The sequence below is a fragment of the Meriones unguiculatus genome, chromosome 2 (assembly GCF_030254825.1).
Source record: "Meriones unguiculatus strain TT.TT164.6M chromosome 2, Bangor_MerUng_6.1, whole genome shotgun sequence".
NCBI classification, from domain to species: Eukaryota; Metazoa; Chordata; class Mammalia; order Rodentia; family Muridae; genus Meriones; species Meriones unguiculatus.
In genome coordinates, this window is record NC_083350.1 from 71,562,978 (window position 1) to 71,582,280 (window position 19,303).

The 19,303-nt window shown below is 41.8% G+C and overlaps 1 protein-coding gene and 1 long non-coding RNA gene across 3 annotated transcripts in view; one reads left to right on the forward strand and one right to left on the reverse strand.

Moving 5' to 3' along the window:
• Chst9 (carbohydrate sulfotransferase 9) overlaps positions 1 to 5,743 on the forward strand; it is a 270,592-nt gene extending 264,849 nt beyond the window's left edge. For both annotated transcript variants that reach the window (XM_060377647.1, XM_060377648.1), the window contains one exon: positions 1,722 to 5,743. In XM_060377647.1, the coding sequence (XP_060233630.1) occupies positions 1,722 to 2,795 (1,074 nt within the window). In that variant the 3' untranslated portion in view covers positions 2,796 to 5,743. The remainder of the gene's footprint in view (positions 1 to 1,721) is intronic.
• LOC132652378 (uncharacterized) overlaps positions 1 to 19,303 on the reverse strand; it is an 84,741-nt gene that overhangs the window by 24,360 nt on the left and 41,078 nt on the right. The gene's annotated exons all lie outside the window — the stretch shown is intronic.

The following is a 19,303-nucleotide window of genomic DNA, read 5'->3' on the forward strand; positions in this document are numbered from 1 at the left end:
GAGGCGCAAAAAGTGTGTCATTAGGTTGCATACAAAGACACACAAACCTCAGTGTAGATAATAATGAATAACTGAAAAAAGTTGAAATTCATTTTATCATGGTTTAATACCATTTTACCATAAAATAATATTACTACTTTTTCTGAAGTAACAATGGTTATAATTTTAATTATAGCTAATAATAATATTAATCTATTTACAGTAATAATAGAAGTATTAGTAATATAAATAATAACAGCAGCTTGAAACAGTGTGTGTGTGTTTGTTTGTTTGTTTGTTTGTTTGTTTGTTTTTTGCACAGGCTTTCTCTGTGTACCCTTGGCTATCCTGGAACTTGCTCTGTAGACCAGGATGGCCTCGAACTCTTGGAGTTTTGTCTGCCTCTGCATCCCTGAGTGCTGGGATTAAAGGCATGCACCACCAATGCTCAGTTGCTTGTTATAGCCCTATGTGAAGTATTTCTCATGCACATCTACCAACAATTCTGTGATCTTTCAAACCTACAGAAAATTCATATATAATTGATGACAACTTTGTGGTCCATAAATCATTGATCAGAACAAAGCAGGATTTGGGGCTTTGAAGAATCCTGGCAATCTCTGGAAAAAAAGAGAGCAGATAAATAGCTTTAGAGTTGAGACATCAACTAGTTGGCTTAACAAGGCAGATGAGTTGAGACAGTTCTTTTATGAGCTACACAAGCTGGTTTATGGTGATTGGAAATTATTCACAAACTGTTGGTCATCTTATATTTAAGCTAGTGATGGCCCACTGTACCTGAAAAGTGACTCCAGTACTCATTTCCCTGATCTTTTACTCAATTGGTAGAAAATTCCTAATTATCTTTGAAGACCAAAGATAATTATTATCTATTCATCCACAAACTTTGAGGACAACTACCATCAACTATAGATCATCCTAGACATAGAGAATATAAATGATAAATCTAAGAAAGACTCCTCATTTCCTCCACTGTCCTCTGGTAGTGCTGTACTTTACCCTTTCTGTACATCACGTATTTGTTGGCTTTCCCAATAACATGCTGAAGACCCTAAATATTTATCAGCTATCTTTTCCAAGTGTAAGTGAGATCTTGCCCACTCTCTGTTCAGAGCCCTCCACCAGCTTCTTAGCTTTCTCAGAGTAAAAACCAATGTCATTAAGAGTTTTGTTGAAGATGCTATCTTTTTTCCATTGTATGGTTTTGGCGTCTTTGTCAAATATCAGGTGTCCATAAGTGTGTGGGTGTATTTCTGGGTCCTCTGTTCGGTTCCATTGATCCACCATTCTGTTTCTATGCCAGTACCATGCAGTTTTTAAAACTGTTGCTCTATAGTACAACTTAAGATCAGGGATGGAGATATCTCCAGAAGATCTTTTATTGTAGAGGATTGTTTTAGCAATCCTGGGTTTCCTGTTATTCCATATGAAGTTGAGAATTTTTCTTTCCAGGTCTGTAAAGAATTGTGTTGGTAATTTGATGGGCATTGCATTGAATCTGTAGATTGCTTTGTTGTTGTTGTTGTTGTTGTTGTTTTGATTTCTATTGTTAAGTTTTCTGTGAAAAACCTTACTACAAAATGTATATTCAGCATGCCTTGCTGAATTGTTTCTGGTAACTTAGAGTAAATGTACTCCTCTCTGTAGATATGAAAACAAATATGCTAAGTTCTACATACTTGTGACTGTGTGTCCAACATGTCTTCTTACTGTTTTAACAGAACTCCTACATTCACATGCCTGAGGATCTAAAGAAAAAAGGGGAAAATCTGCTCAACCTGGGGAGTAAGATTTTAAAGAAGAATAGCCATTCACAAAGGGAGGATCAAGCTCCTGGATCATCAACAGATACCTCAATAGAAATTCCTCAAGGTGCTAAGCCTCGAGTTTTTCAGCAGCCCATCAAGATGGATTGGCCACTGGTCACTCGGCCCTTAAACAAAAGTTCAGTCCAAGACAATAAGTGGAAGAAGGCATATGCAATCCAGGAGAAACGTAGGTCCTTCCTTCATGAGTTTTGCAAGAAATATGGTGGAATAAATGATCCTCAAGCCAATCTTTACAGTATAGTATCCAGAATCTACGTGGAAGACAAGCACCGAGTCCTGTACTGTGAAGTACCAAAGGCTGGCTGTTCTAATTGGAAAAGAATTCTGATGGTCCTAAATGGGTTGGCTTCCTCTGCATACAATATCTCCCATGAGGCTGTACACTATGGGAAGCATTTGAAAACACTGGCTAGTTTTGACTTGAAGGGCATATACACGCGTTTGAATACCTATTCCAAAGCTGTGTTTGTTCGAGATCCCATGGAAAGATTAGTGTCAGCATTTCGGGATAAATTTGAGCATCCCAATAGCTACTACCATCCAGTGTTTGGAAAGGCAATCATAAAGAAATACCGACCAAATGCCAACACACAAGCATTAAATAATGGATCCGGAGTCCAATTCAAAGAATTCGTCCACTACTTACTGGATAATCACCGTCCAGTGGGAATGGATATTCACTGGGAAAAGATCAGCAAACTCTGTTATCCATGTTTGATCAACTACGACTTTGTAGGGAAGTTTGAAACATTAGAAGAAGATGCCAATTACTTTTTACATGTGATTGGTGCTCCAAAAGAGCTGAAATTTCCAAACTTTAAGGATAGGCACTCCTCTGATGAAAGAACCAGTACTCAAGTGGTTAGGCAGTATTTAAAGGACCTGAGTAGAGCTGAGAGACAGCTCCTCTATGACTTTTATCACTTGGACTATTTGATGTTTAATTACACTGCTCCACATTTGTAATTTGCATTCATTTTCTAAAGCCCCACATTGGCTTAATGATGATGGCCTCAAATCAGCTACTGTAATTTTTCTACAATTCTCTGTATGGGGGAAATTTAACTAAGTGAAGTCTTGATTGAATGAAGTTTTTATGTTTTTGTTTTTTTGTTTTTTTAACCAAAGAGTATGACAGCAATTGGCTCAAAGTTATTGAAAAAATCATCTCAAGGAGACATGTAAACAACTTGATGTGCTTTTAAATGGGAAAAGAGCTGTTTTGGCATCGTGGCTTATACTGTGGAAGCAATAACCTAGCCAGCTGTTACATTAACCAAGAAAGCCTCTTGCATGTAAAATAAGGGGGTCAAAATGGTGAGAATTATGCATCCAAATCTTGGCACTCATCATCTAACATGCATGAATCTATTCTTAGCAGTCTGTGGAAAATACATCAAATGATTGGATACTTTTCTTATGCCCTGAATCTTCCTATCCACTGGAATGATAAATCCATTTTTAAGTGTTTGGGCATAGGCATTTTACTATTGATCTGGAGGCATTCTGTGATTTACAGCATGAGAATAGAGCAGAAAAACAGATGAAGTCGTGGCTTTTTTTAATTTAACAGCCAGTAAAAAATGCACAACATACTAAGATCAAAACAACAAAAGCCACCTTTCTCTTCTAGGAAAAACTTCAGGGGATTGATTTTTTTGTGGACGGTGGGGAGTTTGAGCCCTCCATGAAGAGACAAAATGAGAACAACCAAGTAGGTCCTCATTTCTAAACATCATCAGATAGAAATGTGCTCTTAATTCTGCTTTAATTGGGAAAGGGGCAATTGTTTCAGTATGGAATAATCATCAAAACCAAAAGCTGCCATTCTGAATATAGACCTCTAGCAATAACAACGTTTTATAAGAATATTATTTGAATCAAAGCACCATGTGTGTAGCTTTCTGTGTGGAATACACTCTAAGAATAGCTTTTGTTTGCAGTCTAATTATTCAGCTTGGGAATGACTTTTTAAGAACTAATATACCACTTCAAAGACAGGTTATGTTCTAGAAAATAAATATAACAAGAGCCCCTAGAAATGCTTTTAATAGGCTTATGAATAAGCAAATTAAGGTATTTTCTTCTTGAGTTAAAACACGCTCTACTAACAAAGTCAAAATACCATTGCAATCAAATATTAAATCAAAGTCTTGGGAAAACAGGACCATGTGTCATTCGTATGAAAAGTTGTAATACCCTTTAAAAAATTTTTCCGAGGGATCTTAAATTTAAAGGCACATTCAGATGAGAAGTGCCTTTTAATTAGTTAACTACTACCCTAACTTAAGCAAACCACAGGTCAATCAAATCCTGTTTAAATGCCTTTCTTAAATATGTTTCTCTTCCTAAGCCATTATACTTGATCAGTAAATATTCAACTATGTCTTGCAAAGGAAACTGTGTCTTAATATTTGAATATTAATAGACCAAGATTCTTATACTCATACGTGTCTCATTTTGATTTTCCATTTCATGGCTGAGTATTCATGAATTGCTTCACTCTGTACACACACCCACCCTATCTCCTCCATATCTCACAGGAGAGGGTAAACTGCAGCGGGCCAAGTCATCAAAAGTATTAAACATTCCACACCAACCTTTTACTACTTTTCCACCCCATTTCCTTGTGCCTCTAGACCATACACTTAAGCCTAGTAATCTAAATTATAGAAATTAAAATGATGCTGTACTGGATAGAGTGGATTCCTACTAACTTAGCGACCTTAAAATTATCTTTTTTTCTGGAGAGAAAAAAGATAAACATTACAGAGACCTGAAAGGTTCTTCTTGAACCACACAGAGCTCATTTTATTCAGGACCTGTTACAAAGGCTGTTTCTCAAAGGCATTCCTAAGTGGAAGTAAGAAACAATGGTAACACACACACACATATATATATATGCATATATATGCATATAATTTATAAATTAAAACTTCTTCATAGGTTTCGTATGAATAGAAAAACGGTATGCTACATGGAGTTGGGTATTCCCTGTGCCTTCTTCACTGGGAAGTGTGGGGCCATTCTTAACATGGATAAGTGGGGACAGCTCCACTTACTTGTTTTCTGACCCTTTCTATGCACATAATCACAGGTCACATTTTGCTCCTTTCTCAAACAGACTCTGTGATTGACCCCCTGCACAGCTGTGCATTCAACAGCCCAGGTCTGACTTTTTCTCTCTGAATAACAACCTGCTGTATACCCTCTTCTTTCTATGGCTCTACGTCAGACCCAAAGAAGCCAGCCGCCATCCTAGCTCTGTTGTTATATTTAAGTATCTGCTTCATTCATCCACCCTCAACTGTCTTCCTTTGCGGGCCAGCTCAAGTTCACATTCGTTGTATCTGCTTGTGGACATAAATCCATTTGGGTGCAGTACTAGGCAGACATAATTACATGCATGTAAAAGCAATAGAACTAGTCCAGACTCCCCTTACAGGTGTCCAGCCTTCCTGCTGTACATGAGGTGTGATTACACACCCTCTGATGAACCCACAAGTACCTATTTGCTTTAACACTGGGCAATAGCTTGGGTCACAGGACTCTTCATTCTGCTGTTCCCGGCTGGAATTCCTATTAAGATATCAAGTTGACAATAAATCTAAAAGCCACAAGTACTTAACCTGGAAACCACCAACGCATAGGCATAATTATGTGATTGCCCCAGAGACTGCCACAGCCTTTAGCAGGATATATAAGTACAAAACACCCAATTTTCTGATTTCCTCCTATGTGTTTGGAAATACCCATTAAGTCAGTGGAAATGTGAGGCCACATGCTATCTTCTCTAACTTCACAGTCTATAAAATATTCCCCAGCAACTCAAGAACTACTTGGCTGCTCTTCATAATTAGAAGGAAGGGGGAAAAATCTTGCATTTTGTGAGAACTTATTCTTCAAAGAGGTGCTAGCCTTTAAATACATAGTATTTGACAAAGAGCCATATATATATATATATATATATATACATATATGTATACATATATGTATATATATATATATATATATATATATACAGATAAACAGAATTTTAAATGTTAAGGTAGCTTTGATGCATATCTGGAGGAGTAAGTAGAACTGAGGACAAATAGGCTGGGTGGTAGCAAGCCTCCTCCTGCTGTGATCTCTCATTTGGCATCTTGGGGCATCTTCAGCCCTAGGCCTCTCTGGCGTGTGGAGCAGCAGAAGCCTTGCCTACAGGCAACATCCTCAGTGTCTTCTACTATTTCAGAAAATACTAATCAGTAGACTTTACCCACCTGGGGACTTTAGACCAAAGTGAACTCAGTTTAATCCTAGGACAATTTCTCCTCAATTATAATTATTAACAATATCATTATATAGAACATTTTCCACATTTACTGTGACTGGGCATGCTTTAAAAACTTCCCGTACATCCATCTGCTTAGTACCTCCAGCCAATCTGGCTTCAATGCTGGTCTAAGCAGCTCCTTTTCTTCCCACATATAATAAAAGAAATTGAAGCACAGTGTGGTTAGGTGAGCTGTCAGAAGAGACACAAATGATAATTGGGTAAGAAGCCATCAAGCCCCACTAACAAACTTATTTTTAGACAGAAATTTTCACTTTTTCTTTCTTTGATATACAGAAAAGCTACAAGTGAAAAATACATAGTATAATTTTAAAGTATATTTTAAAACAGGATTTCACTATGTAATGCTGTCTGTCCTGACTAAATACGTAGATCAAGCTGGCCTCAAACTCAGAGATCTGACTGCTTCTGCCTCCCAAGTTCTGGAAATAAAGGCATGAGTCGCCACACCTAGAAGAGATTATTTTAAATATAAATGTAAAGAGCCATGTATTTAGCTACTTATTGCATTTCAGGTCAGCTTATCCTTTTATTACTTCTGAGTTAAGCCAACAGTTTTCCGCGATTTAGAAAGAAATGAATCTTTAGCATCTGCTGCATTTTTTTTAAACTGCACTTGCTCAGGAAACAGTACTTTTGAAAGAGTAAATGAGTCCATGCAACAAGCTTAGTCTACTAAAAACACTTTCTTTCTTCTTCAGGAGAAATTCTAAATAGGCACACTCAAGGTCAAAGGAGAAAGAGAATAACAAAGAGAAAGTTCACACTAACTTTCCCCACATGGGCAGATAGCTAATTGTCTTGTGTGACATAAAGAATAATCTACAATAGCCCTATTTTTGGTATTGCAGGAGTGAATGTAAGTGAATATAACAAGGAGAGAAAAGAGAGAGAAAAGCAGGAGGAACACAACACTAAGTTGGCTGCTCAGTAGAAACCAGCTGAGAAAACCCTTTAAGGCAGCCAGCTGGAGTTCTTGACCAAGAGGGTCCTGGTCAGAGCAAATGCTCTATCATGTGAATAACAAAAACAAGTAGCAATATATAGAAACAACATCATTAGCTTGGGTGCTTACAGCACCCTCTAGAACTTGAATGGAGAAGCTAAGTCAGTTGGAGTTCCCAGTTGGGCTTTCTCTCCATGGCTGAGATTCCCATGGTTGAACTTTCCGCATCTTACTCCCACTGCAGGCAATTTTGTATCATGAATGGATAAGCAACAGCAACATCTGCTGAAATGGTGAGTCTTCTACCATCTTCTCAAGGGCACAGTGTTTTACTTTAGGATAGTTTGGTGTTCTCTTCCTTGCCTGGCATAGATCTATAGACAGTGGGCAGCCCATCCTCAGACAAGGGGACTATAGGGGATACTATGAGAAACTGGATCTAAAACTGGGCGAGGCGGGGAAGGGGGAAACCCCATGTCCAGAGACAGCCTTTCAGCAAGTTCAAACAGCACATGACAGCTTACAATATAACGTATATTATAACACTGAGAATGGTTATGGCTCAGAATGAATCACAGTGAAACCTCAGCCTCCTGTTAGAAAAGAGGCAATGATTCTTTGTCCTGAGTTAGCCCTAGAACCAATCTAGGCATCAGATAAACCTAGACTCAGGAAGATTTCAGAAAACAAGTGAGATTGAGCAAAGGTTTGTGTAAATAAGCACAGAGCTAGAATGTAAGGGTTGCTCCCTCCAAAACATGCTGCCTTGAGAAAATGGAATCAATGGGGAGTTCCACAGAGCATCACCTCATATCACTGAATTGCTGAGTCACTTGCTGGCATCTCACTTCTTCCCCCGAGAGCCTACCCTTCTATGCTAATCTGTTCAAATCCATGTACTCCTTCCTCCCTCCATTCCCATGCCTCAGTTCAAGTGTCCTGGGTATCCACGATGCTCTCCTCTATATGTCGCTACACATATGACAGCTATGCACTACTGTCGTGATAACTCCCCAAAGAGTCTCTTTAGATTATTTTAAATTTTCATCTCTTCATAGACAATCAACCAGATCTGTGAGGAAAGGCAAATATTTTCCTTGCTTCAAGTGACATACATCAGACCTTGTTTGAGTCAGTGCAACCATTTCTTTCTATTTTTTTTTCTTTATTATCTACTTGTTGTACTACCTCCTATGGATATACAAATTTTGTTGTTGGAGCTGGCAAGACAGCTCGGCAACTAGGCACACTATTGCTTTTATAGAGGACCTGGGTTTAAATACCAGCACACACATGGCAACTCACAACTATCTGTGACTACAATTCCAGAAGATCCAACACCCACTTTCATTCTCTTTATAAATTTCACACACACAGTAAACGTATATGCAGGCCTAAAAGTAAATAAATACATTTTTTAAATGTTTAAATTTCTGTTGTCATTAGAATATGTCCTTTCCAAATGAGAAAGATAAACATACGTTTGGTTCACTCTGCACTGTGTCAAGCATAAGAGGGATGGCCAGCCACTGTAACAAATGAGAAAACCTGGCTAAATTAGCCTGACCAATTCCATGACAGGCTTCATTTCCTTACCAAAGGCCTGAGTTTCTGTTTCTCAGAAATAGAAATTTCAGTTACAGGGAAAAAAATAATAATAACACAGACAATGGGCAACCAATCAGAGTTGGCCAAGACATCTGGCCTGAGAGCAATAAAGTTAATCAACTGCCACTTTAGCAAGCCCCTAACCCATGACTAGCTCCTGACATGGCCTCAACCAATCCCCAATGTATCTGTACCCATGCTTCAAACCTACACCAATCAGAATAAAGATGACCTAATCATCCTGGGAATTTCCTCAACTGGCCTTAAATTGAGCCTGTGAGCTCTCCTCAGGGTCACCATTTTGCTTGAATGATGATCCATGCATGTTGGATTTCTGTAGAATAAATGCTCTTTGCTGTTTGCATAATGCCTGAGCCTAGGAATCATTCTTCAGTGTGTTCTGGATCCTAACATCTAGTGCATTGGCCAGGAATGCACTAAAGCCCCTACTCAAATAGTAGAGCATGTAAAGGAACCTTCAATTTCCCTGCTGATTCGGTGAGTCTCAGTCTAAAGGCACTCATCTGTATACTGGTCTGTTTGTATTCAGGTTTGTATCTGGTTCTAGCCTGACTATTTGATTGGCCCTCTGTGTCAAAAGACACAGTGGAGTTCCCCCTGCCCACGGTTTCAGAGGATGCTTTAAACACCTCTCTGAGAGAACAGGGTAGTTCTCATCTGGTTTTTCTGAGAGAACAGGGAAATTCTCATTCTGTTTCTATTCTAACCAGCAGTCATTTTTTTCATACTGCAGGCAACAGAGCTCTTCTCTAGCCAACCCAGCCTTTGGTTTTTGCTTCCACAGTCCCAGGAATGTCTGTGGTGTCATTGTCTGTCTTACTGTCATCCTTGATGTATTATTGCTCTACTTCCTGGAGTAAAACAAAATGGGCTAAGCACAGACAACCCCTCTGGCCCTCATTCAATCTCACTTTAAGGAATTCAGGTGACTAACAGAAAATAACAGTCTGCTTCTTTGCCCTGAGAAGTTAACCTCTTTTTGCAAGAGTGGATGGTCAACTTTTAAGGTTGGATGGCTGGAGGAGGGAACATTACATCTCTCCACAATTCACTGGGTCAAAGAGGTCGTCTTTGGGAAGCCGGGACACCCTGATCAGGTGCCCTGTAGTCACTTTGCAGTATCTGGTGGAGAGCCCTCTTTCCTGGTTGAAATTCCTGTTCCCCCCATTTTGGGTGACTCTCCTCCCAGTGAGAGAGAAACCAGACAGGAGGCCACCCATCTTCCTCCTGTCAGCATAAGAGGAGGAGTTGGACCCAACTTGCTATGCGCCATATCAAGCCCCTTCCTGGATCCAGATCAAGGAGGGGAGGAGCATGACACTGATGGGTGCCAGGAAAGACAGGCAGAGGCTTGAGAGAGAGGGAGAAGCAAAGGCAGAAATGGAGAGAGAGAGAAAGGGGCAGGAGCAGAGAAAGGAGAAGGGACGAAGATGAAAGCAAAGAGGAAGAATGAGAGACAGAGAATCTTCAGAATCTCCATGGAAAGGGGGGACTACGACTGAGTCTCCAGACTCTCAGTGGAGCCCCCTACCCATGTGATCACGTGATGGTCATTGGCCAGACTCCACAACAGCCTTGCCTTTGCTCCCCACAGCCCCACCAGGTAAAGATGGTTATCAATTTTAGACCTATGCCCCCTTCTCCACCAGTGATTTGGATAACTGGAGAGCCCAAAACTATAATTTTTCTGAGAAACCCTCAGACCTTTTTGAGCTCATAGATTCTATAATGGTGACACATCAGCCCACTTGGGACCATTACCAGTAACTCTTGAAGACCCTCTTTACTGCTGAGGAGAGGGAGCGCACATTAGGAGCCACACAGAAATTGGTTCCTGGAGCACAGACACCAGCTTTCCTTTTGGACCAGCTGAACTGGGACCACCATACACTTGCAGGTAGGGTCCCCAGGCAACACATAAATTTGTCTAAGACAACTGAGATAGTACGGGGAAAAAAAATGAGTCCCATTGAACTACCTACCGAGGTTCCTGGAGGCCTATACACAAATTGACCCAGAGACACCAGAGCATCAGTCTGTGATCAACTTGACGTTTGTGATACAAGCCATTCACGGCATACATAAGGTTTGATGGGTTTATCAGTAAGAGCAGGAGTGAACTGGTTGCCATAGCAGAAAAGGTCTACAACAACCAGGAGACTGAGGGGGACCGGTAGACTCTAGTATTAGCCCAAATTCTCCTGGCTGAGTGGGGCCAACCACACAAACTCCAAGCACTGGCATGGGGATGAGGAAGAAGTAAGCCTATGGCAGCGGCCTTGGGATGCCTAGGGGCCGAGGAATGACTCACCCCCCCAACCTTTACAGAAGGATCAATGTGCATACTGCAAGGAAATGGGTCACTGGAAAAATAAACGTCCTAAGAAAAGTCGGTTTGAAAAGTCGGGATCCTCAAAATAGAGGGAATTGATGAGGTTGATGACTGAGGATATTGCGGCTCAAAACCTCTCTATGAGCTGGGTAACCTTAAAGGTGGAGTGGAAGCCCATGGACTTTCTGGTGGACACAGGGGCTCAACATTCAATGTTAAAACAACCTATGGAACCACTGTCTAACAAAAAGATTTGAATCCAAGGGGCCACAGGAACTAAAGCCTACTCATGGTCTACCCAAAAAACAGTGGGCTTAGGAATGGGATTGGTAACTCATTCATTCATGGTGATCAGAGGGTGCCCCTACCCACTTTTACGGTGAGACCTCTTGACTAAAAATGAGAGCTCAATTTTATTTTGAGCCAAAGGGAATGCAAGTCATGGACTTTACTGGCCCCATTCTGTCCTGATGTTAGCATAGGAGGAAGAATACAGGTTGTTCTCCCAGCCATCTTGCCCCAATGAGGACTCCCCGCTGGATGAATTCCTGGCTGCAAATACTTGAAGTCTGGACTGAAATTAACACTGTGGGCCTGACCCAATGTAGAGCCCCAATCATTGCACAGCTGAAAGCTGGGGCTACCCCAACCGGAATTAGGCAATATCCAGTGCCCTGAGAGGCAAGAATAGGAATCACCCTGCACATCAATAGACTTTGGGAGGCAGGCATCCTGGATACCTGTCAGTTGGCCTGGAACACTTCCCTCTTGTCTGTGAGGAAGCTCTACTTGAATGACTACCAACTGGTGCAGGACCTCAGGGAAGTCAACAAATGGATAGAGGGCTTAAATCCCACAGTGCCAAACCCCTACACCTTCCTGAGTATCCTGTCCACTGCATGGACAGTCTGCACCATCTTGGACCTGTAGGAAGCTTTCTTCAGTCTGCCTCTGGTGCCTGTCAACCAGACTCTCTTCACCTTTGAATGGCGTGATACAGAGAGCCTTCAATGGGACCAGCCTTCCACAAAGATTCAAAAATTTGCTGAAAATCTTCTATGAGGTCGTGCATGAGGACCTGGGTCAGTATAGATGAAACCACCCCAGATAAGCCTCCTTTGGTATGTAGATAATCTTCTCATCACAACACTAACATTGGAGACATGCCAGGAGGCTACTCAAGACATGCTATAAGAACTCGGTCCTCTGGGGTACCTAGTATCAGCCAGGAAGGCCCAACTCTGCCAATTAGAGGTAACCCATCTGGGGGGTGGCAACCAATGTTGTCCCCTACCCAGAAGGAGACAAGCCTGACCATTACTGTCCCCACAAACTGTAGACAGGTGAGGGAATTCTTGGGGCCAATAGGATTTTGTAGATTGTGGGTGCCTAGATTCAATGAGGTTAAGAGAATGACATAAATTACACTCCTGAAATGGATGATGCCTCGCAGAGACTCAAGCAGGCCCTGTTAGGGGCTCCAGCCCTGCCATTACCTGACATTTATAAGCCATTCCACCCATATATGGACAAAAACAAGGACACAGCTAAACATATAAAGCAGAACGTATTCTCTTCACCAGTGGAAGCAGCTTTGTTTCAGACGGCCCCAGGTTTATGGGGGCAGCAGTGGTGGGCCTTATGGAGACTGTCGGGTCATAAACCTTGGCACCAGGTACCTCAGCCCAGTGGGCAATATTAATAGCTTTCACAAAAACCCTTCAACTGGTGAAGGGGGCCATCACCGACATCAACACTGACAAAAAATATGCCCTTGCCACTGTGCTTGTATGTGGGGCTGTCTATAAGGAACGAGGCCTCCTGACAGCAGAAGGAAAAGTAGTTAAAAGTAAAGAAAAGATTCTGGCACTATTGGAAGCCTGGTGGCTTCCCCCAAAAGTGAACATTATTCACTCCCAGGGCCACCAAAAAGGACATACCCTGGAGGCTAATTCATTGAATCCATAATAACACTTACCTTGGAATGATTAAAGTAAAGAAATTACTCAGATGGACTAATTATAAAATCTTCTGGATGGGAAAACTGAATGGCAACTCTCTTTCCCACTGCCCTCCCTGCCAAGCTGTTAATGCTTCAAGCACAACTTCAGCTATCACTGGAACCAGGGTTTGAGGCCAAAGCCTTGGCACAAATTGGGAAATAGGCTATACTGAGGTAAATCCTGGTAAATATGGTTATAAATACTTGTTAGTTGTTACAGACACCTTTTCAGAATGGTAGACGCCTGCCGCACAAAGAAAGAAATAGCCACCGTGGTGGCCAAAAGGATGCTGGAAGAAATCATCCCCAGGTATGAACTTCTCTCTCTGCTCTGGTCAGACAACTGACCTGCCTTCATCTCTCAGGTAACCCGGAGATTAGTTAATGTTCTGGGGTTCAATTGGAAACTTCATTGTGCATATCACCCTGAGAGGTCAGGACAGGTAGAAAGGATGAATTGGACATTTAAGGAGGCTTTGGCTAAATTATCCCTGGAAACTTGTGGAGACTGGATGAGCTGTTACCCTGTGCCCTATTTAAGGCTAAGAATACCCCTTACATTTATGGGGTCAACCACTTTAAGATCCTATATGGGAGACCCTCACCTCTCCTACCTAAGCTACAGTGTGATTTGCACTGAAATAGATAACCAGCATTTTCTAGAATCCTTACAGGTCCTGCACTGAATGTAGAAAAGTCTCTGGCCACTCCTTAAAGACATATATGAATCTGCACCCCCTGCTAACCCACATTACTTTGAGCCAGGTGATAAATTCTGGATCAAATGCCACAACCAAAAAACCTTGGAACCTCACTGGAAGGGACCTCACACCATGATCCTGACCATGCTGACAACTGTTAAGGTGGACAGAATCAGGACCTAGATGCATTGCTCTCGCATCAAACCAGCAGGACCAGAGACCTCCTGAGAACTGATATTGAGACGTGAGAGGATCCCATCCAAAGATGAACGACAATGGAGGATTACAGCACATCCCATCAACCCACTGAAGCTATGACATCAATGCTCCTGATTCTGCTTGCCGGCTTGTCTGTTTGCTAGAACCCACTTCTATGACTCCATCTCAGCCTTTAAATCTCACCTGGATAGTAACCCATATTAAGACAGGTGATGTTATTTATCAGATCTTGAACCTTACTCCCAAGGACACATGGTTGCTTGTCTACAGGTTAATTTGGATGACCCAGGCCCACCCCAAAGCCAGAGTTAACCACTATACTGTTCCCAGGCCCAGAGCCTCAGACAAGCTCTAGCCTACCTCCAAGCTTACCCCCAGCCCAGGGCCTCTAGAACTCTTGAAGGCCACTTACCAGGTCCTAAATGCTTAAACATTAAACTACCCTATTACAAAGGTATTGCCATCCTAGGTAGCCACTCTACATCCCCATATCCTGTCCTGAAGATGGCCACAAGCAGGAGAGGAAAAACTGACTCTACAGTTGGTGATAGGTAACAGACTTTGCATTGGACATGAACCTCCCCAAAGTTACTCCCACTTCTGTAATAAAACTCAAGTACCTACAGAAGCCTGTTACTCGATTGCCCTGGAAGATACCTGATGGGAAAGCACTACTGGCCTGACTCCTTGTATACATACCCAGGTCTTGAACCATATTACAGACTTCTGTATGTTGGTACAACTGATACCTAAGATACCCAGAAGAGGATTATTACTATTTTTAGAAAAACCCGTTATTCATCCGATTAGAAGGAAACCCAATACAGCCATCACTCTACCCATCTTATTAGGTTTAGGAATAGCTGGATCTGGTACAGGGATCTCTGCCATGCTATTCCAAGACAAAAATTACCAAGCCCTTCATATAGCCATGGAACAAAACATCACCAACATAGAAAAGTCCATTTCCCATTTACAGGAATCATTGACAACTGCATCTGAAATGGTGCTACAAAATAGAAGGGGCTTATACCTATTGTTCTTCCAACAAGGAGACTTATGTGCTGCTGTTGGAGAAGAACATTGCTTTGATGTAGGTCATTCTGGAGTCATCCATGACAAGGACACAAATTAGAACAGGAACAATCACAAAACTGGTATGAGTCACTGTTTAATTGTTCCCCCTGGTTAACCACGTTAATGTCTGTCCTTGCTGGCCCCATCCTCCCTCTGTTACTTGACCCCACCTGAAGCCCATGTATTATTAATGCTTTAGACATATTTGTCAAGGAACAGATCTCTGCAGTGCAATTAATGATTCTTAAGCAACAATATCAACCCATAGAAAGATCCTAAGGATTTGAGATGAAACTTCCCTCAAGAGGGGAATGAGAAGGCCTGGTTAAATAAGCTTGACCGGCTCCATCACAGGCTTCATTTCCTTACCAAGGACAGAGTAGACCTGAGTTTCTGTTTCTCAAAATTAGGAATTTCAGTTACAGGAAGAAAAAAAAAAGCAGAAAATGGACAACCAAGCAGAGTTGGCCAAGACATCTGGCCAGAGAGAGATAAAGTTGTTCAATGGCCAGTTAAGCAAGCCCCTAACTCATGACTAGCTTCTGACATGGCCCTGCCCATCCCTGGTGTACCTGTACCCATGCTTCTAACCTACACCAATCAGAATAAAAATGACCTAACCATCCCTGGAATTCCCCCAACTGGCCTTACATTGAGCCTGTGAACTCACCTGAGGTCACCATTTTGCTTAAATGGTGATCCCCGCATGCTGGATTTCTGCAGAATAAACACTCTTTTCTGTTTGCATACTACCTGAGTCTGGGAATCATTCTTCAGAGTGTTCTAGACCCTAACAACAAACACTGCAGTGTTAAGGTTAAGAGTGTCTTTCTTAGTGGAAATATCTGCTTATGGTTTCAAGACTTTCTAGACCAGTATGTCTAGGAGAAGAATTAAGCCAGAGTAACTGAAAAAAGAGATTTTGTTTTCTTGGACCTCTAAGTTTATTACATGATTGACTTGCACTTAACTTAAAAGTGGACCTCATTGGTTATATGAAACAATCATCAAGGTTTTAACATTTGTGACAAGGGCCAGAAGGGAAATTCTACTTATTGCAAAGAAATCTCACTTCAGAGAACAGCAAGTGCTTAAAACCCATGAACTGGATCCAGAGAGATGGCTCCTGCCGCTCAGGGTACCACACAGGACTGGGGCAAGAATACAGATCCTCAGCACCTCATGAAGCTAGCCAGCTTGGCGGCCTACCTGTAATCCCACCACTCAGGAGTTGGAGACAGGATATCCAGGAAAGGCAGGCTAGCTAGACTAGCTCTTTTCAGCAAGAAGAGTTTTTCTCAGTAAACAGAAAATAAGTGATCAAAAAAGACAAGCAGTGTCAGCCTCACACGTGAAGCTGTACATGTAATACACACTTTAAAAAAAGGGGGAGGGGGGGAACATCTTCTTGACTGTCCATAACCACTCGGGAGTCTATGGGAGCTGGCATGCAATCCTGTAAGTGACTTGCAGCCATTTCTCTGTTGAATTCTTCTATGGGTACCAACAGAAAGCATATTGATTTTACTTACATCAGCAAAGGGGAAGGACAGAGTGAAGGCTGTGGAGACCTGAAATGCCACACGATTCCTTTTCCTTGGTGAAAACAGCCTGATGTGGAGAGGGGTGAGGAAGCCCAAAGGAGGTCAGAACAACCACAGGAACTGTCTCCCACAGGTGAGCTACCTGGTAGCCGTGCTGTCCACGTGATCTTCATTCCAAAAACAAACAAATCGCTCATCTATAAATGTCCACACAATCTCTTTGTGTACCCCAACTCTAATGGTTCCCTTCACTACGTACTAGCCAAAGCTGGAAAAAGTAGACAAACAGACTCATCACTCCAAACATGCAGATGACCCCACGCTGGTATTGTGACTTCTGTGGTGGAACCACATGGCAGGAAGCGAACACTTCCATCTATTTTTCCCTAAACAAAGGTGACTTTCTTCTGTCGTCTCGAGCGTTGCTTCACTCATCTAAGTCACTTCCCAGAAAGAAAGAAGTAAATGTCGTGACCTTTTATTCAATTGTACTTCTAGAAGGATGTATTTGTATTACTCTTGGAAGAAAACAATTAAAAACAAAGGAAGAAAAAGTACCAACTGACAATTTTTGATCTGTAGAAGAGGCATTTACTGAGTTCTATGTGACACTCATGAACAACACATCTCAGGCACATGTGCTTAATGACACGAACGCCATGTCTAATGCTTTATGGAAATGAGATCTCATTCTACGCTACCCACCACCGTATAAATGAGGAACCCGAGTGTCAGAGGCTTAATACCCAGCCCAGAGCCAGAGCCGAACTAAAGTGTCTGACGCCGAAGACCACACACAGCAGTCCACAGGCCAGATTTAGAAACAGGCGTGTTTGGCTTGGCCTGCAATGCATTTGACTTAATATTTGTTACTTGCCAACATTTTGACACTGGAACTTTTTCATCAACAATGACAGATTTGTTACCCCGAATCCATTTGAAAATCATTGAGATCCCTCACTCTTCACTCGGCCTTTCACTGCACCTGCCTGGCCCCTTAAATGTTTCCCTTTTCACTGTGTGCTCTTTCTCTTCACCCACCAAGCTTGCAAAAGAGCAGTGGTTTACTGAGAATGCTTCTTCACGGTGGTACTTCGGTTGTGCAATGACGCTGTCTGGCTCTGAGTGTCTGCATCCTCCCTGGGGTTGCTACTCAGGCTTTGGTACCTTACAGAGTGGGCTTTCTAGACAGACTCCTAACATTTGAAGGAGTCTCTATGGACCAACAGCAGAGACGTTGGGAGAAGTCCAGTATATTTCTCTGGCATCTTTCTGTCTTGGCTGCTGGGTGCCCCTGATGACAGCACTCCTAGTGGTTCTCTCAGCAGAAACTAGGCATTGTCTAAAACCCTTGAGACCCTGGGTCCTAGGGACAGGCACTGGCTTCTACTACCCAACCCAGATTGTTTTTCCACTTTGGTGTGTGTGTGTGTGTGTGTGCATGTTAGTATGTCAGGTGTGCTTACATGTAAGTGTACACAGAGGTTATAAGAAAGCCTCAGATCCCCTAGGGATGAAGTTTTAGGTGGTTGTAAGCTACCCAACATGAGTGCTGGGAACCGAACTTAGACCTTCTGCAAAAGCTCCATGTGTGCCTAACTTCAAGCCACCCCTCCAGACCCTCAGACTGTTTTGTGTCCTAAAACACATCTATTCTTTCCTCTACTCTAACGAGGACCAACTTTCCTGCGGACTCTGAAAACTCAGCTCGTGGACTTCCTGTTCTGTGAACTCCCTAATATCCATTGTCACTCTGCTGACTTTAGCAATTCCCAGTAACATTCCACATTTTTTTTTTTAATTTTACTTTCAACTTCACCACTTATGGAACTGGACAAAACAAAAACAGACTTGGCCCCACACATCTGGAGGCCCAAGGCAGACCGTATGTTACCTCATTTCATTCATTCATTGACTCAAAATAGTTCTAAAGTTTAGACATATATTCAGAAATATATATAGAAATGGGCTTGAGTGCCGGAATATCTATCATTAAATTGATAATATTATCAGGTTTTTAGTCCTTGGGGATTTTAAGCACTTGTTAAATCTACTAACTTAAGTTTTGTAAATTAAAAATGAAAAATCCAAAACCCTATCCAAGATTCCCTGAATCAGGGTCATTATGACACACAGTTGGAAATTAACTGTTTCCTGGAGTGACTCTTACAAGTATCCGATTCTGAAGGTCATTGTATGAGTGTGTGTGTGTGTGTGTGTGTTTTATGTTTTTAAGGCCCAGTCAATTATTAATGATAATAAAGCCTAGTCTTTGATTTTGTCACTTTGTTGAAAAGTTAAAAAATCCCTCAGCTCAGAGACAGCTCAGCCAATCTTGGTACCAAAATCCTCTAGGATACTAAGCACTTCAGAAGTGGAATGCTGGCGCCTGATGTCTGCCAAGTGCAGGAACTAGAGCTGAAATGATGAAGTGAGTTATGGGGACAGTGAGGGGCTCTGCCCAAACTTTTTTGAAAGCCCTCAGAATGAGATGGGGAAATGGAAACTTTCCCCTGCTTGAAACACAAAAGACAAATGGGCCTTTAAGGGGTTTTGGCAACTCAACAACACACTGAGCACAGTGAAGACAAGCTGAGTTTCTCCAATAAAAAATAGAAAGCTGTTTTCAAATTGACCTAAGATGATGGGAAATGGAAAATATTTGTTATTTGGGTTATTAGTTTG